This window comes from Rhododendron vialii, chromosome 1a (assembly GCF_030253575.1).
Source record: "Rhododendron vialii isolate Sample 1 chromosome 1a, ASM3025357v1".
NCBI classification, from domain to species: Eukaryota; Viridiplantae; Streptophyta; class Magnoliopsida; order Ericales; family Ericaceae; genus Rhododendron; species Rhododendron vialii.
Window position 1 is genome coordinate 39,211,511 of NC_080557.1, and position 18,284 is coordinate 39,229,794.

At 34.1% G+C, this 18,284-nt stretch overlaps 1 protein-coding gene across 1 annotated transcript; it reads left to right on the top strand.

Annotated features, from left to right (window-relative positions):
* Window positions 1-7,195: 7,195 nt before the first annotated feature.
* LOC131329316 (CEN-like protein 2) lies at window positions 7,196-9,770 on the top strand. The gene is made up of 4 exons (XM_058362434.1): window positions 7,196-7,496; window positions 7,619-7,680; window positions 8,628-8,668; window positions 9,281-9,770. Exons 1-4 carry the CDS (start codon window positions 7,296-7,298, stop codon window positions 9,499-9,501), a joined length of 525 nt encoding a protein of 174 aa, XP_058218417.1. The 5' UTR covers window positions 7,196-7,295; the 3' UTR covers window positions 9,502-9,770.
* The last annotated feature ends 8,514 nt before the right edge of the window (window positions 9,771-18,284 follow it).

Here is an 18,284-nt window from a genome sequence, read left to right on the forward strand (position 1 = left end):
TTTTTTTGGATAACAGAGGAACAATCCTACAGTCAAGCCACTATATAGACCCGATTGTGCAATCCAAACCTCCAAGGGACCTAGCGCGGCCACACCAGTCACGGCCCCCCACTTACTTCAGGATATTCACCCAGTGGGGAATCGAACCCCAGACCTTGAAGAGTACTCCCAAAGACTGGGCATCTGCCCGAACCAGTAGGGCAACCCCTGGGCGTGTAAATTTGAGAATTTTGTCCTTATTTGAATTTTTTTTTGTATTTGTTAGTTTTGTGCCAAATTTTTTTGTTACTTTTTGGCCTAAAAAGTGGTTATTTCTCAAAATAATTGGGTAAAATTTTTTTAAAAAAATTACTTTTCCGATTCCTCTCGCGAGACGAATCAATAATCCAAAAAAAATTAGCACAAAACTAACAAATGCGAAAAAAAATTCAAATAAGGATAAAACTTTCAGATTTAAGTTAAGTTCAAAAGAACGCAACCTAAACATCTGATTTTTTTTTGAAAAGTTTAAAAAAAAAAAAAAAACTGATTTTAATCGTCATTCACATAATTCTGAGGATTTCCTCCTGATTATTACAGCCATACAGCATGACATAAGAATAATCAAGCAAAGACCATCCAATCCTCATAACACATTTATTTACTCTTGAAGGAAACCCGCAACGGCCGATTCATACAAATCGATAACCAATCAAGTGGGTTCAATTTCAATTTTGTAAAGATACCGTATTGCGAAAACTTATCAATCGTTAGCCGATGATGATGTGTGAGTGAGTTGTTTATTAATGTTTTTCGAAAAAGCAAATGGTTTGACCGTCAAAGTAAACTACGTCAAAGCTTCCCCTACAATGCCTAGCACAACCATAATAAAGCACCAAATCACACACGTAGCTTTGAGTAGAGGTGCTAATCGAGCCAAACAAGTCAAATACGGTATTGCTTAAGCTTGTCTTGACTCCTTATTACATGTGTTCAAGCTTAGCTTTAGCTTGAATTTTTTTGAGATTAATTGTTCAGGCTCGGCTCGAGCTTGAAATTTTGCGTTCGTGATATATAAGCTTGGCTTGTGGAATATGTAAATCAATCTCGAGCTTAATTTCAAGCATGAGCTTAAACTCGTAAAGTTTCGAGTTTTCAAGCTAGATTCATTGAGTTCCAAAATAAAACTGGCTAATTTAAAGACATAAAAAAGAACTAACATCATTAATCTAGGCCAAAAAAACACATAAACATAAAATTCAGTTACTAGCTACATTCATTAAATTAAAAATCCTGAAACTCTTAAATTTCCTTATCTCACGGAGGATATTTCTTATTTGGATGCAATGGTATTGTAAAACTAGTAAAAATATACATATGAAAGGCCGACGCAGATCTCATATTTTGGGACATTTATGAATCTATCCCTGTATCTGTAATATTTATGGAATGACCTTTTTGTTCACGAGTCTATCGAGTCAAACACTTATATGCTCAAGCTTTGCTTGAGTTCATAAAGAAACAAAAAGACGTGATTGAGTTTGACTTATATTTTGTTTAAATGAGTTTGAACAAGCCAAAAGTCGAGCCAAGCTCCAACTATTTGGTTCGTTTAGCAACCCTAGCTTTGAGGCATTTCGTCAATCAATTTACGTGCAGCGCTGCTAACTTACGTTTTCTTTGATTGCAAATCTTGGGCTTTCTTGAAGTACCTGAACAGAACCTTGAAATTACTCGTACTCCATTACAAAAGCTTTTGAAAGGTTCTACAACTATGGTCCATTTTCCTCTTCTGGACCAGGCCACTCCTTTCGGCCCTTGAAAGAGCCGAACATGTCGAATTGAGGTTGTGTAGTCTTTCGAAAAAGTTGGGCCTCCACAAAAGTAGCGGCCTGAAGCAAGTTCGAGTGGCAGCTTTGCTCTCTTCTCCTCCCAAAAAATTTAAAAAGACACAATCGTTACCCTATTCAAGTTATAGTTTTCCAAGAAAAATAAGTTTATAACCACACACACATACACTCACAATAGGGGTAGACACTTTTCGTATTTTTTGAATTATTTACGAATCTTCATTTTCCACTGGATAGACCATGAGACTTAAAAGAATTGATTGTTCTAAAAGGTGAATTTTTTATTTGTGACCAATATCTCGATTGCTTTGAAAAATACACAATTCTGATTCAAGATGAACATCCGAATCAAAATCTAGATGCCCCTATTGTGAGTGTGTGTGATTGAAGTATTGTTGTTCCAAGAATGCCCTACAATCATTACTTCTGTTGTCCCTTTTTTTTAGTATCTTAATTAATTAGAGAATGGCAAAGGTGGAAAATAAATGGTTTTTGGTCCCTTTGACTTTTTCAAAATGGACAATAAATTTGGGACAGCAAAAAGCGTTAAAATTGTCATCCATTTTGAGACGGAGAGAATCTGTTGAAATGTGTGTACCTCAGACTAGATCTAGCTAGAGAGACAAGGGGTCACGTGTCTGCGGGTTCTATCCTCTTATACTAAGGCCCTCATGTATCCGTAGGAAAAATTATTACGTGCTCATAACAATATCACGCGATGCTCTAAGAGCCTTCATTAATAATCACTCGTATTAAAGTACTGCCCATGATAGTTGAAAGTTCTCAAACCAACCGATCTCGCATGCATGTCTCCAACTTTTTCTTTTGGCTTCGAACAATAAATTTTCTAGCGGATCAAAAAAAAAAAAAAAACAATAAATTTTCTACTTTTGTCACACGGTTTATATGTTTGGGCTTTTTGATGGCTCAATTGTTATGATAAATCTATGATATGTTGTTCTTAAATACGACGCTTTTCGATTCTAACTTTAATCTTTAGGCCTTCCGTTATACAAACATAGGTTTCTTCAATTGTTGTGTAGATTAATCGTAGGTTATTATTAAATGGTGGTGATAATGTCAAAACTCGTTTTTGAACCTTTGTCACAATGCATGGAGGGAAAGTGTTGAAATAGTACTATTTCTCTCTCTCTCTCTCTCTCTTCAGTTCATCCAACTGTTCTCCTTTAGTTTTGCTACCTCTTGGAACGTGTTAATTATGTTAGGACCTTTGATGGGGGGGAAAAGTAGGCATAGCCGCATAGGGTCACCAGTCCCGACTACTCACCAGAAGTAAACACTATTCTTGGTTTCCTCTTCAGATACGTCTGTCTAAGTCTAATGTCTATAGGCCCGGGAATATTTGTGTCCACTGCGTATCTATATTCACTGATTGCTACACGTGCAATTGGAAGGACATTTAATTTTGTCCAGGAATTCTGACCATTCTAATTTATTGGGCAAATTTCACTGACCTCCCCTAAGTTTTCTGACACAATCAGAAATCTTTCCTGGGATTTTTGAAATATCACTACACTCCCCTACTTTTTCTGACATTACCAAGACTCCCCCTTCTGTTAACTTGTTCACAAACGGTGTTAGCTTTTGTGGAAAAATGACAAAGAAACCTTGCAATTCCATCTCTCTGTCGTGTAAACCCAGCAAGAATCCTAATACCATTATACCAAATTACCAATGTGCATCACAGTTTCAACTTGGACATGGCTTGGCTCGCGCCTTTTTTTTTTTTCCCCCTTCGTGGGTCTGTTCTTCTAAAGATAAGAACAATAGAATTTTTTTGCTCAAGCACATCAAATTCTTATGTTGTAATCGGTAATTTAAAGTCACTAATAACTAGCGAAAAAAATTCCAACTGCTAATGTTTGATTAACTTAGGCCTACTTTCCCAAAAAAAGCCTCGGTTTTTTTTTTTTTTTTTGGCCTTATTCAAATTTTTATCTCATTTTTCAGTTTTGTATCAATTTTTGTGTGTGTGTGTAGATTATAGGTTCATCTTGACGAAAGCAATCCAAAAACTAAAAATTATGACTTTTACCCAATTTACTTTAAAAATATCCAAGATTTATACTTTTACAGCTAAAAGTAAGTGCTAAAATGTGTACAAGTCATAATTTTTCGCTTTTTTTATTTCTCTTGTCGAGACAAACTAATATTCCACAAAAGTTTGACATAAAACTAACAAATGTGATTTTTTTTTTTGAATAAATACAAAATAAAACATGCTCTTTTTTGGGGAAACTATTCCTTACAACAAGGAAGCGATACACAACATGTGTTGTGCACTCAGGCCCGTCCAACGTTTGATTATTTGACCCCTTTTTTGTGTGCAAATATTGTTTACATCGCGGGGGGGGGGTGGGTGCGCTGGTGGTTTAATAAGTTATTCCACAAGGAGTTCAGATGTTGTCCATAATCCTAAACCTCCAAACTCCCACAATGGGACTTGAACCTTGGTCTCCCAAGGGAATCAGGAGATGCCAACTGAGTTACAAGCTTTAATCGTTTTGCCAATGTTTGATTATTTGACCCTTTATTCAATTTTTTTTTTCACATTTGTTAGTTTTGTGTCAAACTTTTGTGAAATATTAGTTTGTCTCGACAAGAGGAATCAAAAAAGCGAAAAATTATGACTTTAACACATTTTAGCACTTACTTTTAGCTCTAAAAGTGTAAATCTTAGATATTTCTAAATAAATTGGGTAAAAGTCATAATTTTAAGTTTTTAGATTGCTTTCGTCAAGATGAACCAATAATCTAATATATATATATATATATATATATATATATATATTGATGAAAAACTAAAAAATGAGATAAAAATTTGAATAAGGAAAAAAAAAAACCCAGGCTTTTTTTTTGGGAAAGTAGGCCTAAGTTAATCAAACATTAGCAGTTGGAATTTTTTTCGCTAGTTATTAGTGACTTTAAATTACCGATTACAGCATAAGAATTTGATGTGTTTGAGCAAATTTTTTCTATTGTTCTTATCTTTAGAAGAACAGACCCACGAAGGGGGAAAAAAAAAAGGCATGAGCCAAGCCATGTCCAAGTTGGAACTGTGATGCACATTGGTAATTTGGTATAATGGTATTAGGATTCTTGCTGGGTTTACGCGACAGAGAGATGGAATAGCAAGGATATCTTTGTCATTTTTCCACAAAAGTTAACACCGTTTGTGAACAAGTTAACAGAAGGGGGAGTCTTGGTAATGTTAGAAAAAGTAGGGGAGGGCAGTGATATTTCAAAAATCTCAGGGGAGGTTTCTGATTGTGTTCGAAACCTCAAGGGAGGTCAGTGAAATTTGCCCTAATTTATATCCTAAGGACGCCCCCGGACCCCCTGGTTTCTCTTCTCGGCAGCCGGACCCCCCTTTGGGAGAGAGAGAGAGAGAACTTATCTATAAACCTATGTGGAAGAGGAGTAGTGCTTGGGCTTGGATTTTGAAAAATATGGGACGAGCATCTCCAGTACGGTCGGCCAAACCAGCGATTGTCGTTTTGCGGCTTGAATACCTAATTACTCTTCTTCAATGGTCGGTCATTTTCTCGAACAAATGATGGCAAATCTTGTCATCCTTTGTTCGAGTTTGGATTTAGGACATGACCGAAGTTTATTTGTGCCACATCGGCATTTGTGTGTTGCTTGCTTTCAAGTTCAAATATCAATGCAATGATTTGAGCGATCAAATGGTCATGATTGATTAATGTTTAAAAAAAAAAAGGCCTCTGCCACCAATGGGGCAGCTTTGATAAATTCTGATAAAATACAATTGTAATAAAATCAAAATATAACTTTGACTTGAAAAAAATGGCTCGTACCATTAGAGATCCTTTTTAAGTACTCGGTACGTACCAAAGTGAAACGTTAAGGAGAAGAGGAGTATTTTTAGGCTTCCGAATGTAGCAATTTTATTTTATTTTTTGATCCTCAAAATGTAGCAATTTGACTCTCTTATCTTTTACAAATCTAGTGCAAATCAATTTCCTCTTTACTTGAAATGACCTCTCGCCACTTAAGAGTGGCATTGGTGGTGCCCCTTTATTCCCCCATTAATCTTTCTTGAAATTGCACTTTATGGTAAGTTCCTACGGAATAAGTTAGAATTAGAAAGGTTCTCACAGCACTAATATCATGAATTAGTCGTTTTTTCTTTTAACAGCAAAAAGAATAATTTTATTAATATTTGAAATTCTCACAAAGATTAAAAGGACCACAAAAAAAAAAGGCATCACGACAAGAGAAATGCATCCTAACGTGGACCAAAAGAAAAAAGAAAAAAGAAAAAAAAACAGTTAACAAGACGTCAACCGAACAGAAGTTGAAAATTCCCGAAAAAAAGCAGAGGAAAGACAGAAATTGATTCACTTGAGCTAGCGTTCCATTGAGTTCTCTGTACCCCTTGATTTTGTCTGCTCAATCAGAATAAATGGCCATCAGCTGCCCTTGGAATCGTCGGAGCAAGACCCATGGTAGAAACAAATTGGAATCCATCACGACAAACCATAGAAATCATCGGACAAAGCAAATTGGAAGGCGGAAGCTATCATTACCGAAGCCAAGATTAGTCTTCACAAGAGGCTCAAATTCTTGGAGCTGGAGGGCTATTGAGACACACCAAAACGGGTCATCCCGAATCCAAAAAGTTAATGCCTTGTTTGTTTTATTTTTTGAAAAATATTTTTTTAAAAATTCTCCATACTTCCAATCATTTATCTCTCTATGTCTCTCTACTTATTATCCCTATTACTCTCATAATTTTTTTTTTCAAAAACTCTTCCAAACAAAGCATTAATGAGCATGGTTCACCATTTAGAGACAATTTGCGACAATATTCACACATAGTGATAATACCCGCATAATTGATTTATTTTTGTTATTACAATTGCTTTCAGATTTTGGTGAAAATATAAAGATGGGCCGATTGGCCGAATTGAAATATAATGCAGACTAAAAATACAAGTATTTGATTATCTTCCAATTTTGAACATAATTTTTACTTACTGATCGAATAAGGACCAAAAAAAAAAAATGGCAAGGCATCTACAATAGTTTCCAAGGGATTGACAAAGTGATCTTGGCTTAATTGGATTTAGAGGCTTGCTTCCTTCTAAAATCTCATTCGATTATCTTTATCAGTGACTTTTGGAGTCATCTCACTCCCACGGGTGTGAAACAGTTGTGAGAGGGGCTGTAGGAATTAGTTTGAGGTGCGAGTAAGCTCACATGAGACGCCCAGTATTACCCAAAAAAAATTCAAAAATATATTTGGTTCAAACCTGTCCATTGTATTCTTCTAGTAAGGTGATTCTCAGCAGTACTATAAATACCAGGTTTCTATAAATTGTATCCCAGTACTCCTCTATAACAAAACTTGTAAGATATCAGAATCTCTCTCTCTCTCTCTCTCTCTCTCTCTCTCTCTCTCTCTCTCTCTCAATAGACATAATGGCAAGAAAGTCAGATCCTCTAGTGGTTGGAAGAGTGATAGGAGATGTTGTTGATAATTTCTTTGCAAGTGTGAAAATGAGTGTCACTTACAACTCGAACAAAAAAGTGTGTAATGGGCATGAGCTATTTCCTTCTGCTGTGACCCTTCAACCCAGGGTTGAAGTTCATGGAGGTGATTTGAGGTCCTTCTTTACACTGGTACATCTCTCTCTCTCTCTGTGTGTGTGTGTGTGTGTGTGTGTGTGTGTGTGTGTGGATGTCTTTCTTTTGTATTTCTAATTGGATCGAAGTTGAGCCCCCATTTATGTGCCACCATGCAGATTATGACAGACCCAGATGTGCCTGGGCCTAGTGATCCATACCTGAAGGAGCACTTGCACTGGTATGCCCTTCTAAATTATGAATGGAGAGGAATTTATGTGTCCATATGCGAAAATTCTAAGAACTAATTTAAGAAAAAAAATTAGATTTTAAAAGCAATTATTAGTGTTTGTCAGAAATTATTGTCAACAGATTTTAGGATATTCTGAAAATTCAGAGAAACTAGAAGACGTTCTGAGAGCCTCTTGAATTTGGGGCTTGGGCGGGCAGAAGATAGTTCGCTACACGATTATTTTTAATTTTATTTTATGATGGAATGGACTACGCCATTTTGAAGAGATATGGCTCTTCAACTGGACAAGTCATCTACATGAAATGGACAATATTCTAAATGAATCGGGGGGCGTGCAGCACTAGGTGTTGTGTGATCTCAATCTTCTAAAAGTGTTATGGATGATTCATATTTTAAAAAACTTTAACTCTTTTCCGAAAAAATTTCATTTTAATCCGAATCATTAATTACTGAGACGGATGGTCTAAATGGTGCACATCATAGCACACGCTGCACATCATAAATAAAGGAAGTAGTAAATTCGCTAGTACGAATGTCTCTTCAATTTGTCACATAGGTAAGTATAAAAATTCGCTTCTCTCTTTTTCTTAGCAAAAGAATTTTAGTTATCTCTTTATAAAGGATTATAAAGGTTAAACGAGGCAAGGACATGTACACCGGCAAAAATCATCTAAGACGCTAGTCACGCCATCCAAGACAGCAAGAACAAGTCAGAGGAAAACCTAACTAAAAACACCCAAAAACCTAATCGAAACACAACCCACGGCTACAAGCGAAAGCAAAACAACACCTTACAATTCGCTTCTCCTCGTGGAGATGCTCTAAAAAGTTGATTTTACAGAAGTTAGGTCTGAGAAGTTAGTTCTAATTTAAAAATCTTCAACAACGTCGTACTACTAATGTTTAATTCAAACTTGCTTTTGACCAACCCACAGGATGATCACTGACATTCCAGGCACAACTGATTCCTCTTTTGGTATGTGTTCTCAATTTCTCTTACTTTTTTCTTGGGAAAATGTGTATTCCCAATTCCTATTCCCCTAGAGAGAGAGAGGAGTTATCCCCGTTTCAACACTTTTTTTAAAAATATTTCATCCGTTCGGATTTAATTGTCTCTAGTTCTATTTTAACCGGATAAAAAATCGATTATATTTTTGAATTTATAATGAATTTCATATCGAATATGGATCTTGTATGAAAGATCTCGATTAGTTCTATAATACAACATTTTCAAAATCACATAAAAAATTATAAATTGGAAGATATAATCTATTGAAAAATGACACGAAGTCTAAAAAATGACTATTAAATCCGGACGGAAGGAGTATGTATTTACTTTACATATTTAAACTCAAAAATAATGTACATGAAAAATAAATTTTCAATTTTTTTGCACTGTATAAAAGATCTCAATGAGATCTATCAAACAAGATCCATATTGATGGAAAAATTATTTGCATAAGCACATAATTTTTGAGCTTGAAATTGTATTCTTAAAATATAATTACTTATTTCCTTTTAGGAACGGTACCTTATTTAGCAAGCGGGTTTTTATATTATATATATACATATACACGTACACACGCAGGGAAAGAGGCAGTGAAGTATGAAATGCCAATGCCAAACATAGGGATCCACAGGTACGTATTTGTTCTTTTCAAGCAAAAGAGAAGACTGCTGGCAGTGACTGGTTCCACTTCAAGGGATGGATTCAGCACCAGAAGATTTGCAGAAGAGAATGGTTTGGGGCTCCCTGTTGCTGCTGTTTTCTTCAACGCCCAAAGGGAAACTGCTTCCAGGAGGCGTTAAATTATACGCGTTAATCAATCATCATGAACGAACATTCGTCAAACACAAAGCGCAGTTTGATGGGGTCTATTATGATCACTTGCCTAGAAATTACTACTCCAGTCAATAAGCTAATTGAAGTAACTAATCCTACAAGTTTATGTATTTGGCGCGCAGTTCATGAATTCAGTAGTTGTAATATGTCCATTTATCTATGGAGGACTGCTCTTTAAGCATGTAATGAAAAACACTTGTTGAATGTGCAATGCAATTTGGGGAAATTCACCAAACTAATACGAGCAATGGTACGAGGTCACATTTTGTTTTCGAACAATTAATTTCAATGTGACACATCAACTGTTAGGTTAAATGAACTTCACATTTAATAGCCGCACCAATAAATGGTACCCATATGTGGTACTCAAAATGTATCGCCCGAGTATTAACGAAGGAGTACGATCAGTTGCAACAATGACATCAATCATTTATCAATAGAAAGTTTATAAAGCTATTATGCTCTTTGTTAATTGTAGGAGGACAACATGTAATATTGTTGCGTAGTGTCACTGCTACTGTAACGCCCCGATTTCTCAAGAGATTTCGGGAGCATTAACCCAAAAATACACTGAATTTTACAAACTATTAGGCCCTTATTTATTATTATACAAAAATTACAATTTCAAAATAATACAAAAATCTATGTACATTTACTTAATAAAAGCAACTCCAGAGCGACTCTAATTTTGACACGAATTCCAAGCAACGTTGGCCCAGACTCCGTTTCAAGGGTCCCACCTGTATCAACTGCTCCACTGTAGAATCCTGCACACTCTGGCAAATTGAACGCCGAAGCAAACGATTTGCCAGGATACACACGTATCCTGAGTGATAATTCACTAAGTAGAAATCCTAAAACCCAATACCACAATATGCAGATCAACAATATAATAATTCATAATACACCGAAGGTACAAAATAATAACACATCATCTTTTTCTTTACTATCCATCATCTTACATGTAATCTAAGGATTCTCTCCGCGAGATCCTTTCCTCCCACATCCACTAACTACAATCGTCTCATGGGTCCACCATTCCTCTTGCTTGTCCTGCACCAGGGTCCTAGGTGAGCGCATCTAAGTTATGTACCGAGTATGTTCTCACTTAAGACCATAACAGGAGGATCGAGTCATCCCATGACGTATCGTACATTAGGGTCGGACATCCACTACCTCACGCTAACTATAACCGTCTCATGGGACCTATTCTCTTTCTCCAAGAGAAACTTCCCATGACGTATCATACATTAACGTCTCACTAACTATAACCGTCTCATGGGACCCATTCTCTTCCTCGAAGAGAAACTTTCCATGACGTATCATACGTTAGCGTCACAACACCGGGCCCCTCAGGTAACCCATTTCAACACAGGGCCCCATAGGTTACCCTTGCCATCACCATGGCTCAAATCACAATCCACACAATCACACTTCCAACACTTTACCATTTTCCATTTACTTATCATCGTCTACATGATTCACTACTCGTAACCACCCCGGGAACCTATTTGTCCAATCTACAGCCACAACAAAATATCACGCGGTTCAACATTTCAACTAAAAGTACTAACAACACATAACCATGCGATAAAATTAATCATGTCATCGAATTAATCATACGAGTAACAAAATAATATTCAGTCAAACAATTAATTACTACACTTAAAATTAAGTCTATTTCTCTCATTTAGAAATTTTATAAAACATTTCTACTATTTAAACATTTTCTTTAACTGTCATATTATTCATAAATTTTACAAACTAATTTTCTTTATTGAAAAATACTTATTGCCAAATTTAGTATTTACTAACTATATTAAATATTAATATGAGATTTTTATAACAATAAAATTATGAGAGACTATTCTAGTTAATATTTATTAGAGTTAAAGATTAACTAATATATAATCTAAAATATTTCTTGTTTACAATCTAAATAAATTTTTTACTAGTAAAATATTCTTGTGAATATTTCATAAACATTTATTTACTTCAATAATTTATTAAACACGTAAACGTCCACTCAAATACAAATCAACAATGCATCATCAATAATAATTTCACAATCAAACACTTGTTAAACGATCATAAATTTTCACAGGGTATAACACTAATCATTCCAGCACAACCGGACTGAATTTTAATATAAACAGGACTAAAAATAAATTAACAATCTAACAGCAGGTTATCATTTTCAATAAACTTTAAATCTAAGTAACTCCATTAAAATGCAGATAAAGGTTTTGGGTTTCCGGAAAACTACCTCAAACGCGATTCTAAGTTCGGATAAGTGTTGTACGGTGTCTGTAGATCACCATGGTGGTTTTGAAATCTCGGGGCAGCGTCCGGCGACACTCTGATAGGGCTCGCAGCAGCGGTGTGCCCACGAAACTCACGGTGGCCACAACTCTCTCTCTCTCTCTCTCTCTCTCTCTCTCTCTCTCTCTCTCTCTTTGTTCTAGACTCAACAATAGAACTGGGAGTAAAATAATATACTGGTGTTCAATATTCGAATTTATGTGGGTATGTATAATGAGAGAGAATAACGTAGTGAGAAGGTAAGAGGATAAGTGTAGAAGTGGTGGAATGAGGAAGGAGAGTGATACTGATAATGATAAAAAGATAGGGGACAAGTGCCACATTTGGGGGGTTTTCAATTCTAATGTATGTGGACGCATGTATGTACATGGTGAGGATGTATCTGGACGCTTTTATGTATAGGATGAGAGATAGAGAAGTGGAGAGTTAGTTTGAATAGAGTTCTACTTAGAATTTAGATAGGAAAGATAAAAGATGAATATGAATCACTGATTCCCTGTATAGCTAAAGTTTAAATACATATCTTATACAATAATGCAAATAATATCGATTGTACACATAATAATATATTTTAATTATTCAATCTAATTAATTATTGAATTAGAAATTTAAAAATATAAATTTGTATTAAAAAAAATTGGGTCAAAAATCCGGGTCGTTACAGCTACGATGTGCTCATTGACAATGGGAAGTCGGGCAATTTCTGATGATACTTGTTAAAAATTGGTATTCAGATTTCATATTAATTTGAGCTCGTCGTACTCATATGAGATAAAAACACAACTAAATCGAAGCGTTTGTGAAAACCAAATAAACTAAAGTTTGAACATTTCTGAAGAAAAAGAGGAATGGTAAGATACGAGAAGAAAGAACATGAAAGTGTTCATGTATCACAGCATCATAACATACATGAAGAAGGAACACTCAATGTGAATCCGAGTCGTTCATTTTTCTTTCATGAACTCTTTTTATATTCCCATTGTCATGTATCACAACATCTTCCAAAGAAAAATACCCTTTCAGTTTTTCAATCGAGAAAAGAAAATTATAAATACCTTCCGCATCTCATAATGTCAGTTTCTTTTTCACAATTTTAGAGTACCCTTTTAAAGAGATGAGTAGAAAATTCCCTTACCCTTTTTGTAGGTGTTCCGATGGGGGTACAAGTACTGGTGATGCATGGATGGGATAGGAGCTATTTATGAGTCCGATTAGCTTTGTTAAACTGGGGAATGGCCGCACGTGCTACTTATGGTTAGGCAACTATTTTCGACTCCAACTAGCTTGTTAATAATACTCGTACTTGGCAACTTGCCTAGTTTTTAAAGGTCTCTCATGAGTACTCCCATCTCTCAGCTTTTGCAGATTCTTTTTTGACTATCGATTAATTAAAGATTGTTCCAACAGTCATTTAGGAGTGATTACTCAGTGCCTCCGCGCACGTGGTTTTCTCGGGACCTTCACCACCACACATTCACACGAAATTTGAAGCTTGGTCTTGGCCTTTGGAGTACTATTGCGTGCGATGCTCCAACACTAATAAATAATTTTTCATCGAGAATATCTTTTTTGCGGAGGATACCGTAAAAATGGGTTTACGGAGCTCAATCGCGTGCGTCCAAAGTGTTTTTGGAAGGGTCCAGATTGAAAACAAATTTTGACCAGTAAGAAATAATTTTGACCGGTCAAAAATGAAAAGCAATTTTAACTTTTAATTGCGGAAACGAACGGCTGTGATTGCACAAATCCACATAAGCCGTGAATAAGTTTTTGTTTTTTTCATCATGTAGGAATTTTTGTACATCTCATTTAGAACGTGTAGAAATAATAATAATCATAAATGAATTACATTTTGCTCCAGTTGTCACTTTGCTATGAGATTGGAATGGGCCATGAAAATGAAATAAGGAATCGCGTGATTCTTTATTTCTTTTGATATGCGATTTCTTTTGTATGAGTCTTACATGTTCTTTGGCTACTGTTGTTTATGGGCTTTGGAAAGAGAGGAATTGTCGAATTTCCAGGGGAAAGCTATGGGGCATGATCAGGTGATGAAAGGCATTGCAAATGGTGTTAGAGATTTCCTAAGCACAAGGAGAAACGTAAAGCAATCCCTGAAGAATCAATATCTATGCAAGCAATGAGGTTTACCTAATAGGATTTTCTTCCCTGTATAGTTTTCTTTTGTTAGATATTGACTGTTTTTGTGGTTATATTTGTTGGTTGTTGTATGGGATTCCATCCCTAGATGTGGTTGAGCTTAATCAGATTTGCACTAATCAAAAAAAAAAAAAAATCGCTAAGATTTTTGAGAATTTTTTTGTTTCGTTTTTATTCAAAACAAAAATTTTGCGTTTTTTTTGGTCTTTATCCTGAATATTTGAAAAAATATTTGGGTGAAAGTCATAATTAATTTTTTACTTTTCCGAATTCACAAAATTAGGCAAAACAAGAAAAATCCCAAAAAACCTTTAGTGTAAATTACCCTACTAGTGACGAGAACAATAAACATCGGATTTTCATGGTATATATCAAGGGTTAATTTTAGAAATAGTCCCTCTAGTTTCCGTGTAATTTCAATTTCATCCCTATAGAATTAATTGTGTCATTTTAACCCTATAGTTTATATTTTGTCTCAATTTGGTCCCTCTAACTGACGGCGTTAGTAAAACTAACGGAACTCGTGGGTAAAATTGACATTTCACTCTTAGAAGGACGAAATTGAGACAAAATACAAACAAGAGGGACTATTTTAGAAAATTTACGTTTTTTTATTTTGCAAAGACAAACTCACTCCTAAAATCTTTCTCTAATTGAATAATCAAAATGTATTGAGGAAATTAAAAAATTATTTTCAAATATATTACTGATAACATTATGAAATTCGATAAGCATCTCTTAGTTAAATATCTTTACATCGATTTTTTTCCAATGGATTTATCTTAATTTTTACAATCCCGTTATATATGTTCTTTTCTATGCAATTACAAAAAAAAAAAAAGTTGCTATGAAACACTTTGTTAATCTCTATATGAAACATTTTTCTTTCTTTCTAATAGCGAAAATAAAGATTTTTTTTTGGTGAATAAGGAAAAAGTTGTGATGAAACATTTTGTTACGAAATATTTTTCTTTTTTCTAATAGCGTAAAAAAGAACATAATGGGATTGTAAAAATCAAGATAAATCCATTAAAAGAAAAAACACAATGCAAAATTATTTAACTAAGGGATTCTTTTCAAATTTCATAATATTATCTGTATTATATTCTAAAATAATATTTTTTATTTCCTCAAATATATTTTGATTATTCAATCAAAGAAAAATAATTAAGGTGAGAAATATATTAGGTATGAGTTTGTCTTTGCAAAATCAAAAATAAAATGTAAAATTTTTAAAACGGTCCCTCTAGTTTGCATTTTGTCTCAATTTCATCCATCTACGAGTGAAATGTCAATTTTGCCCCAGAGTTCCGTTAATTCTAATAACACCGTCAATGAGAGGGATCAAATTGAGACAAAATATAAACTACAAGGTTAAAAATGACACAATAGAGGGATGAAATTGAAATTACATACAAATTAGAGGGACTATTTCTAAAATTAACCCATATATCAAACGTTTTGCGAAATTAGTATTGATTACACACTAATATCAATGACGGAGCCAAAATTTTGACTCGAAATGGGCCGACTTAATAGACACACATATTTTTTACCAAAACGTATATTTATTATACCATAAAGTATTTATGAATTAATTTTGAAAATTTTATATGGCAGAAGCTAACGGGCGCGATATTGCAACCCTTAAGTGGGCCCAACCACTGCAATTTCTGACCTCTGCACAACTTCCATAAATGCAGAGTTGAAAGGATTGAACTTTTAACGCCAAATTACATAATTGACCTTTTCACTTTTTCACTCCCCTTTTATTCCCTAATCCAATTTGTGAGAACTACTTGTGGTTTCGAGTCCCACCCACAGTTTGGGAACTAATTTTACACCGACCGCGACAGCTACGCGGGGTCCACTCTGAGTTATGTACAAAAATTTTAGCCGTGCAATAATTTTTTTTTTTAAATTTTGCCCCCGTTCCGTTAAGCCTTCTTAAAAAATAGTAAGTACTTATTTGTAATTTTTAAGATGAAAAATAATGGGCTTACTGAAATAATTTTTTTTTGCAATATGGATCTTGTTTGATAGATCTCGATGAGATCTTTTGAACGATATAAAATAATTTAATTTTTTCATAGATACATTATTTTTAAGTTTGATAAATATTTATTTTTTTAAAAAGCTTGGTGGAACGGAGAGTGAGCCTGTGAAAAATTATCTCAATCATGTAATCTGAATGAAAAATGAGAAGATTGATTTAAGCGCTTACACATATCAAATTGAGCTGATTTTTCACAAGGCCACTCAATTTTTAAAAAAAAAATTATTGAACGACTCTAATTTTTTCTGTGGGTTTCATATTGACAGTGGTAGTGTATTGATCTCAATATTCTGAGATTAATCAAGATTTGTGAATTTGTGGTTGTGATTTGCTTCTGGGCAATGAAAGATTGAAATTTAAAGGTTGAAAGTTTTTGATAAATTCCATGGGAAATCATCTTTCTTTGAGGAGAAGAAAAAGGAGTCCCGTATGATACCGTTTTAACACTTCACTTTTTTATGATGACACTCTAAAATTTATTTTTCAGTGTAAAAATGATTCATAGCAAGACACACTAAAAGATAAATTTTAAAGTGTCATCATAAAAAATTAGAGTGCCAAAATTATTTTCCATATAAATTACTTTGTTTTTGAAATAGATCACTTATTTTTACCGATTACAGATGTTTCACTTTTTTAAGTGATTTATTCTTGAAGAAAAAATAAAATTGATTTAGTAGTATTGAATTTACAACTGGAGGTGATCTTACCAAAAAAATACCGTTCGAAATATAGTAGGAGCATTAAATTAATTTTATTGAGTAAAATGATATTGGTAGAAAGCAATGATGATGAGGGAGAACGAAAGTGAATTTTTCAGAGAGTGGAGAACTTAAAATGTTAAAGCATGTACGCGACTCTTTAAATAATTCTCTAAACTAAAGTAAAGAGCAAAAATGAGAAAATGGACAAAAAATGCCCTACAACATCCTCTCTTCCTTCTTCTTTACTTTGCAAAATATGCTTTGTTCTCTTTGCTTTTCAAAAAGTATTTTTCAAAAAATTCCCCATAAATTCACTTTATTTACAACATTTCTCTCTCTATCTCTCTCCACTTATTACCCATGCTATTTTTCAAATCCAAATCCAAAAAATAACTTTGCTACATTGACTCTTTTGTTTTAAAGAGTCACTATTCACCCTTTTAACTATTAATTGAGAAGAGAAATGTGGGAATAAATGAAGAAAATATAAAAGTATGAATATTTAATTGAATAGAGAGTGAGAGTAAAGAGTCTGATGCAATAGAAATTTTAAAAGTGAGTAGCTATAATAATAAAATGAGTTTTTAAAATGTAATTTGATTTAAAATTTAAAGAAATCGATGCGGATGCTCAATATTTCCGTAAAAATGGAGATGAAGAGATTTGTCTCAAAGGAAAAGACCAAAAGGGTAAAATTGTCAACTACAAGATGGTGCCAGACTGAAATGATTCTTATCAGAGACAAAGTAATAAGGAGACAACAAAGGACACGTGGTTAGATGGGGTAATTGTTTACCCGGCGGCCGGCGCTATAGGTCGTTCGTTAGACGGACCCATTTTATATACTCCCTCAGTCCCAAATTGTTTGTCCGGTCCGTAAAGCGGGGACTCAAAAATAATGCATTTCTTTCAAAAAAAATTCAATTTTTTTTCATAAATTAAAAAAACTCATCAATATATAGTAAATTGTTAAAAAAACTTTTAATTTTTCTTGCAAAAATTGTACTATTATTTTTACGTCCTTATTTTGCGGACCGAACAAACAATATGGGACGGAGGGAATATGTAGTTTGGGAATTATGGCCAATCGTTACATTCAGGACCTTGAAATTGATCGAGGTGCACGCAAACTGCATCAAATGTCCGATTATAAATAAAATCTTACTAGGCCCTGCTTCGCTTAACTTTTATTACACTTTTGTTCTTATTCAAATTTTTTTCGTATTTGTTAATTTTGCGTCAAACTTTGTGGATTATTGATTTGTCTCAACGAGAGAAATTAAAATTTTTTTTTTACTCTTTCTCAAATATTTTGAGAAATAACCATTTTTATGTGGTTTTAACCAAAAAAAAGTGGATAAAAGTAATTTTTTTTTTCAAATTCTTTTCATCGAGATGAAACAATAAATCACAAAAATTTGATGCGAAATTAACAAATACAAAAAAAAATCAAATAAGGAGAAAACCAAATTCCACTTTTAAGTTAAGGAATAGGGCCTAAGGCCAT

Excerpts from the sequence above, each read along its gene's own strand:
- LOC131329316 (XM_058362434.1), top strand. The coding sequence starts at position 7,296 with ATGGCAAGAAAGTCAGATCCTCTAGTGGTTGGAAGAGTGATAGGAGAT. Across the intron at positions 7,497-7,618 it reads TGAGGTCCTTCTTTACACTG|ATTATGACAGACCCAGATGT; the intron begins GTACATCTCTCT and ends GCCACCATGCAG. Across the intron at positions 7,681-8,627 it reads CTGAAGGAGCACTTGCACTG|GATGATCACTGACATTCCAG; the intron begins GTATGCCCTTCT and ends ACCAACCCACAG.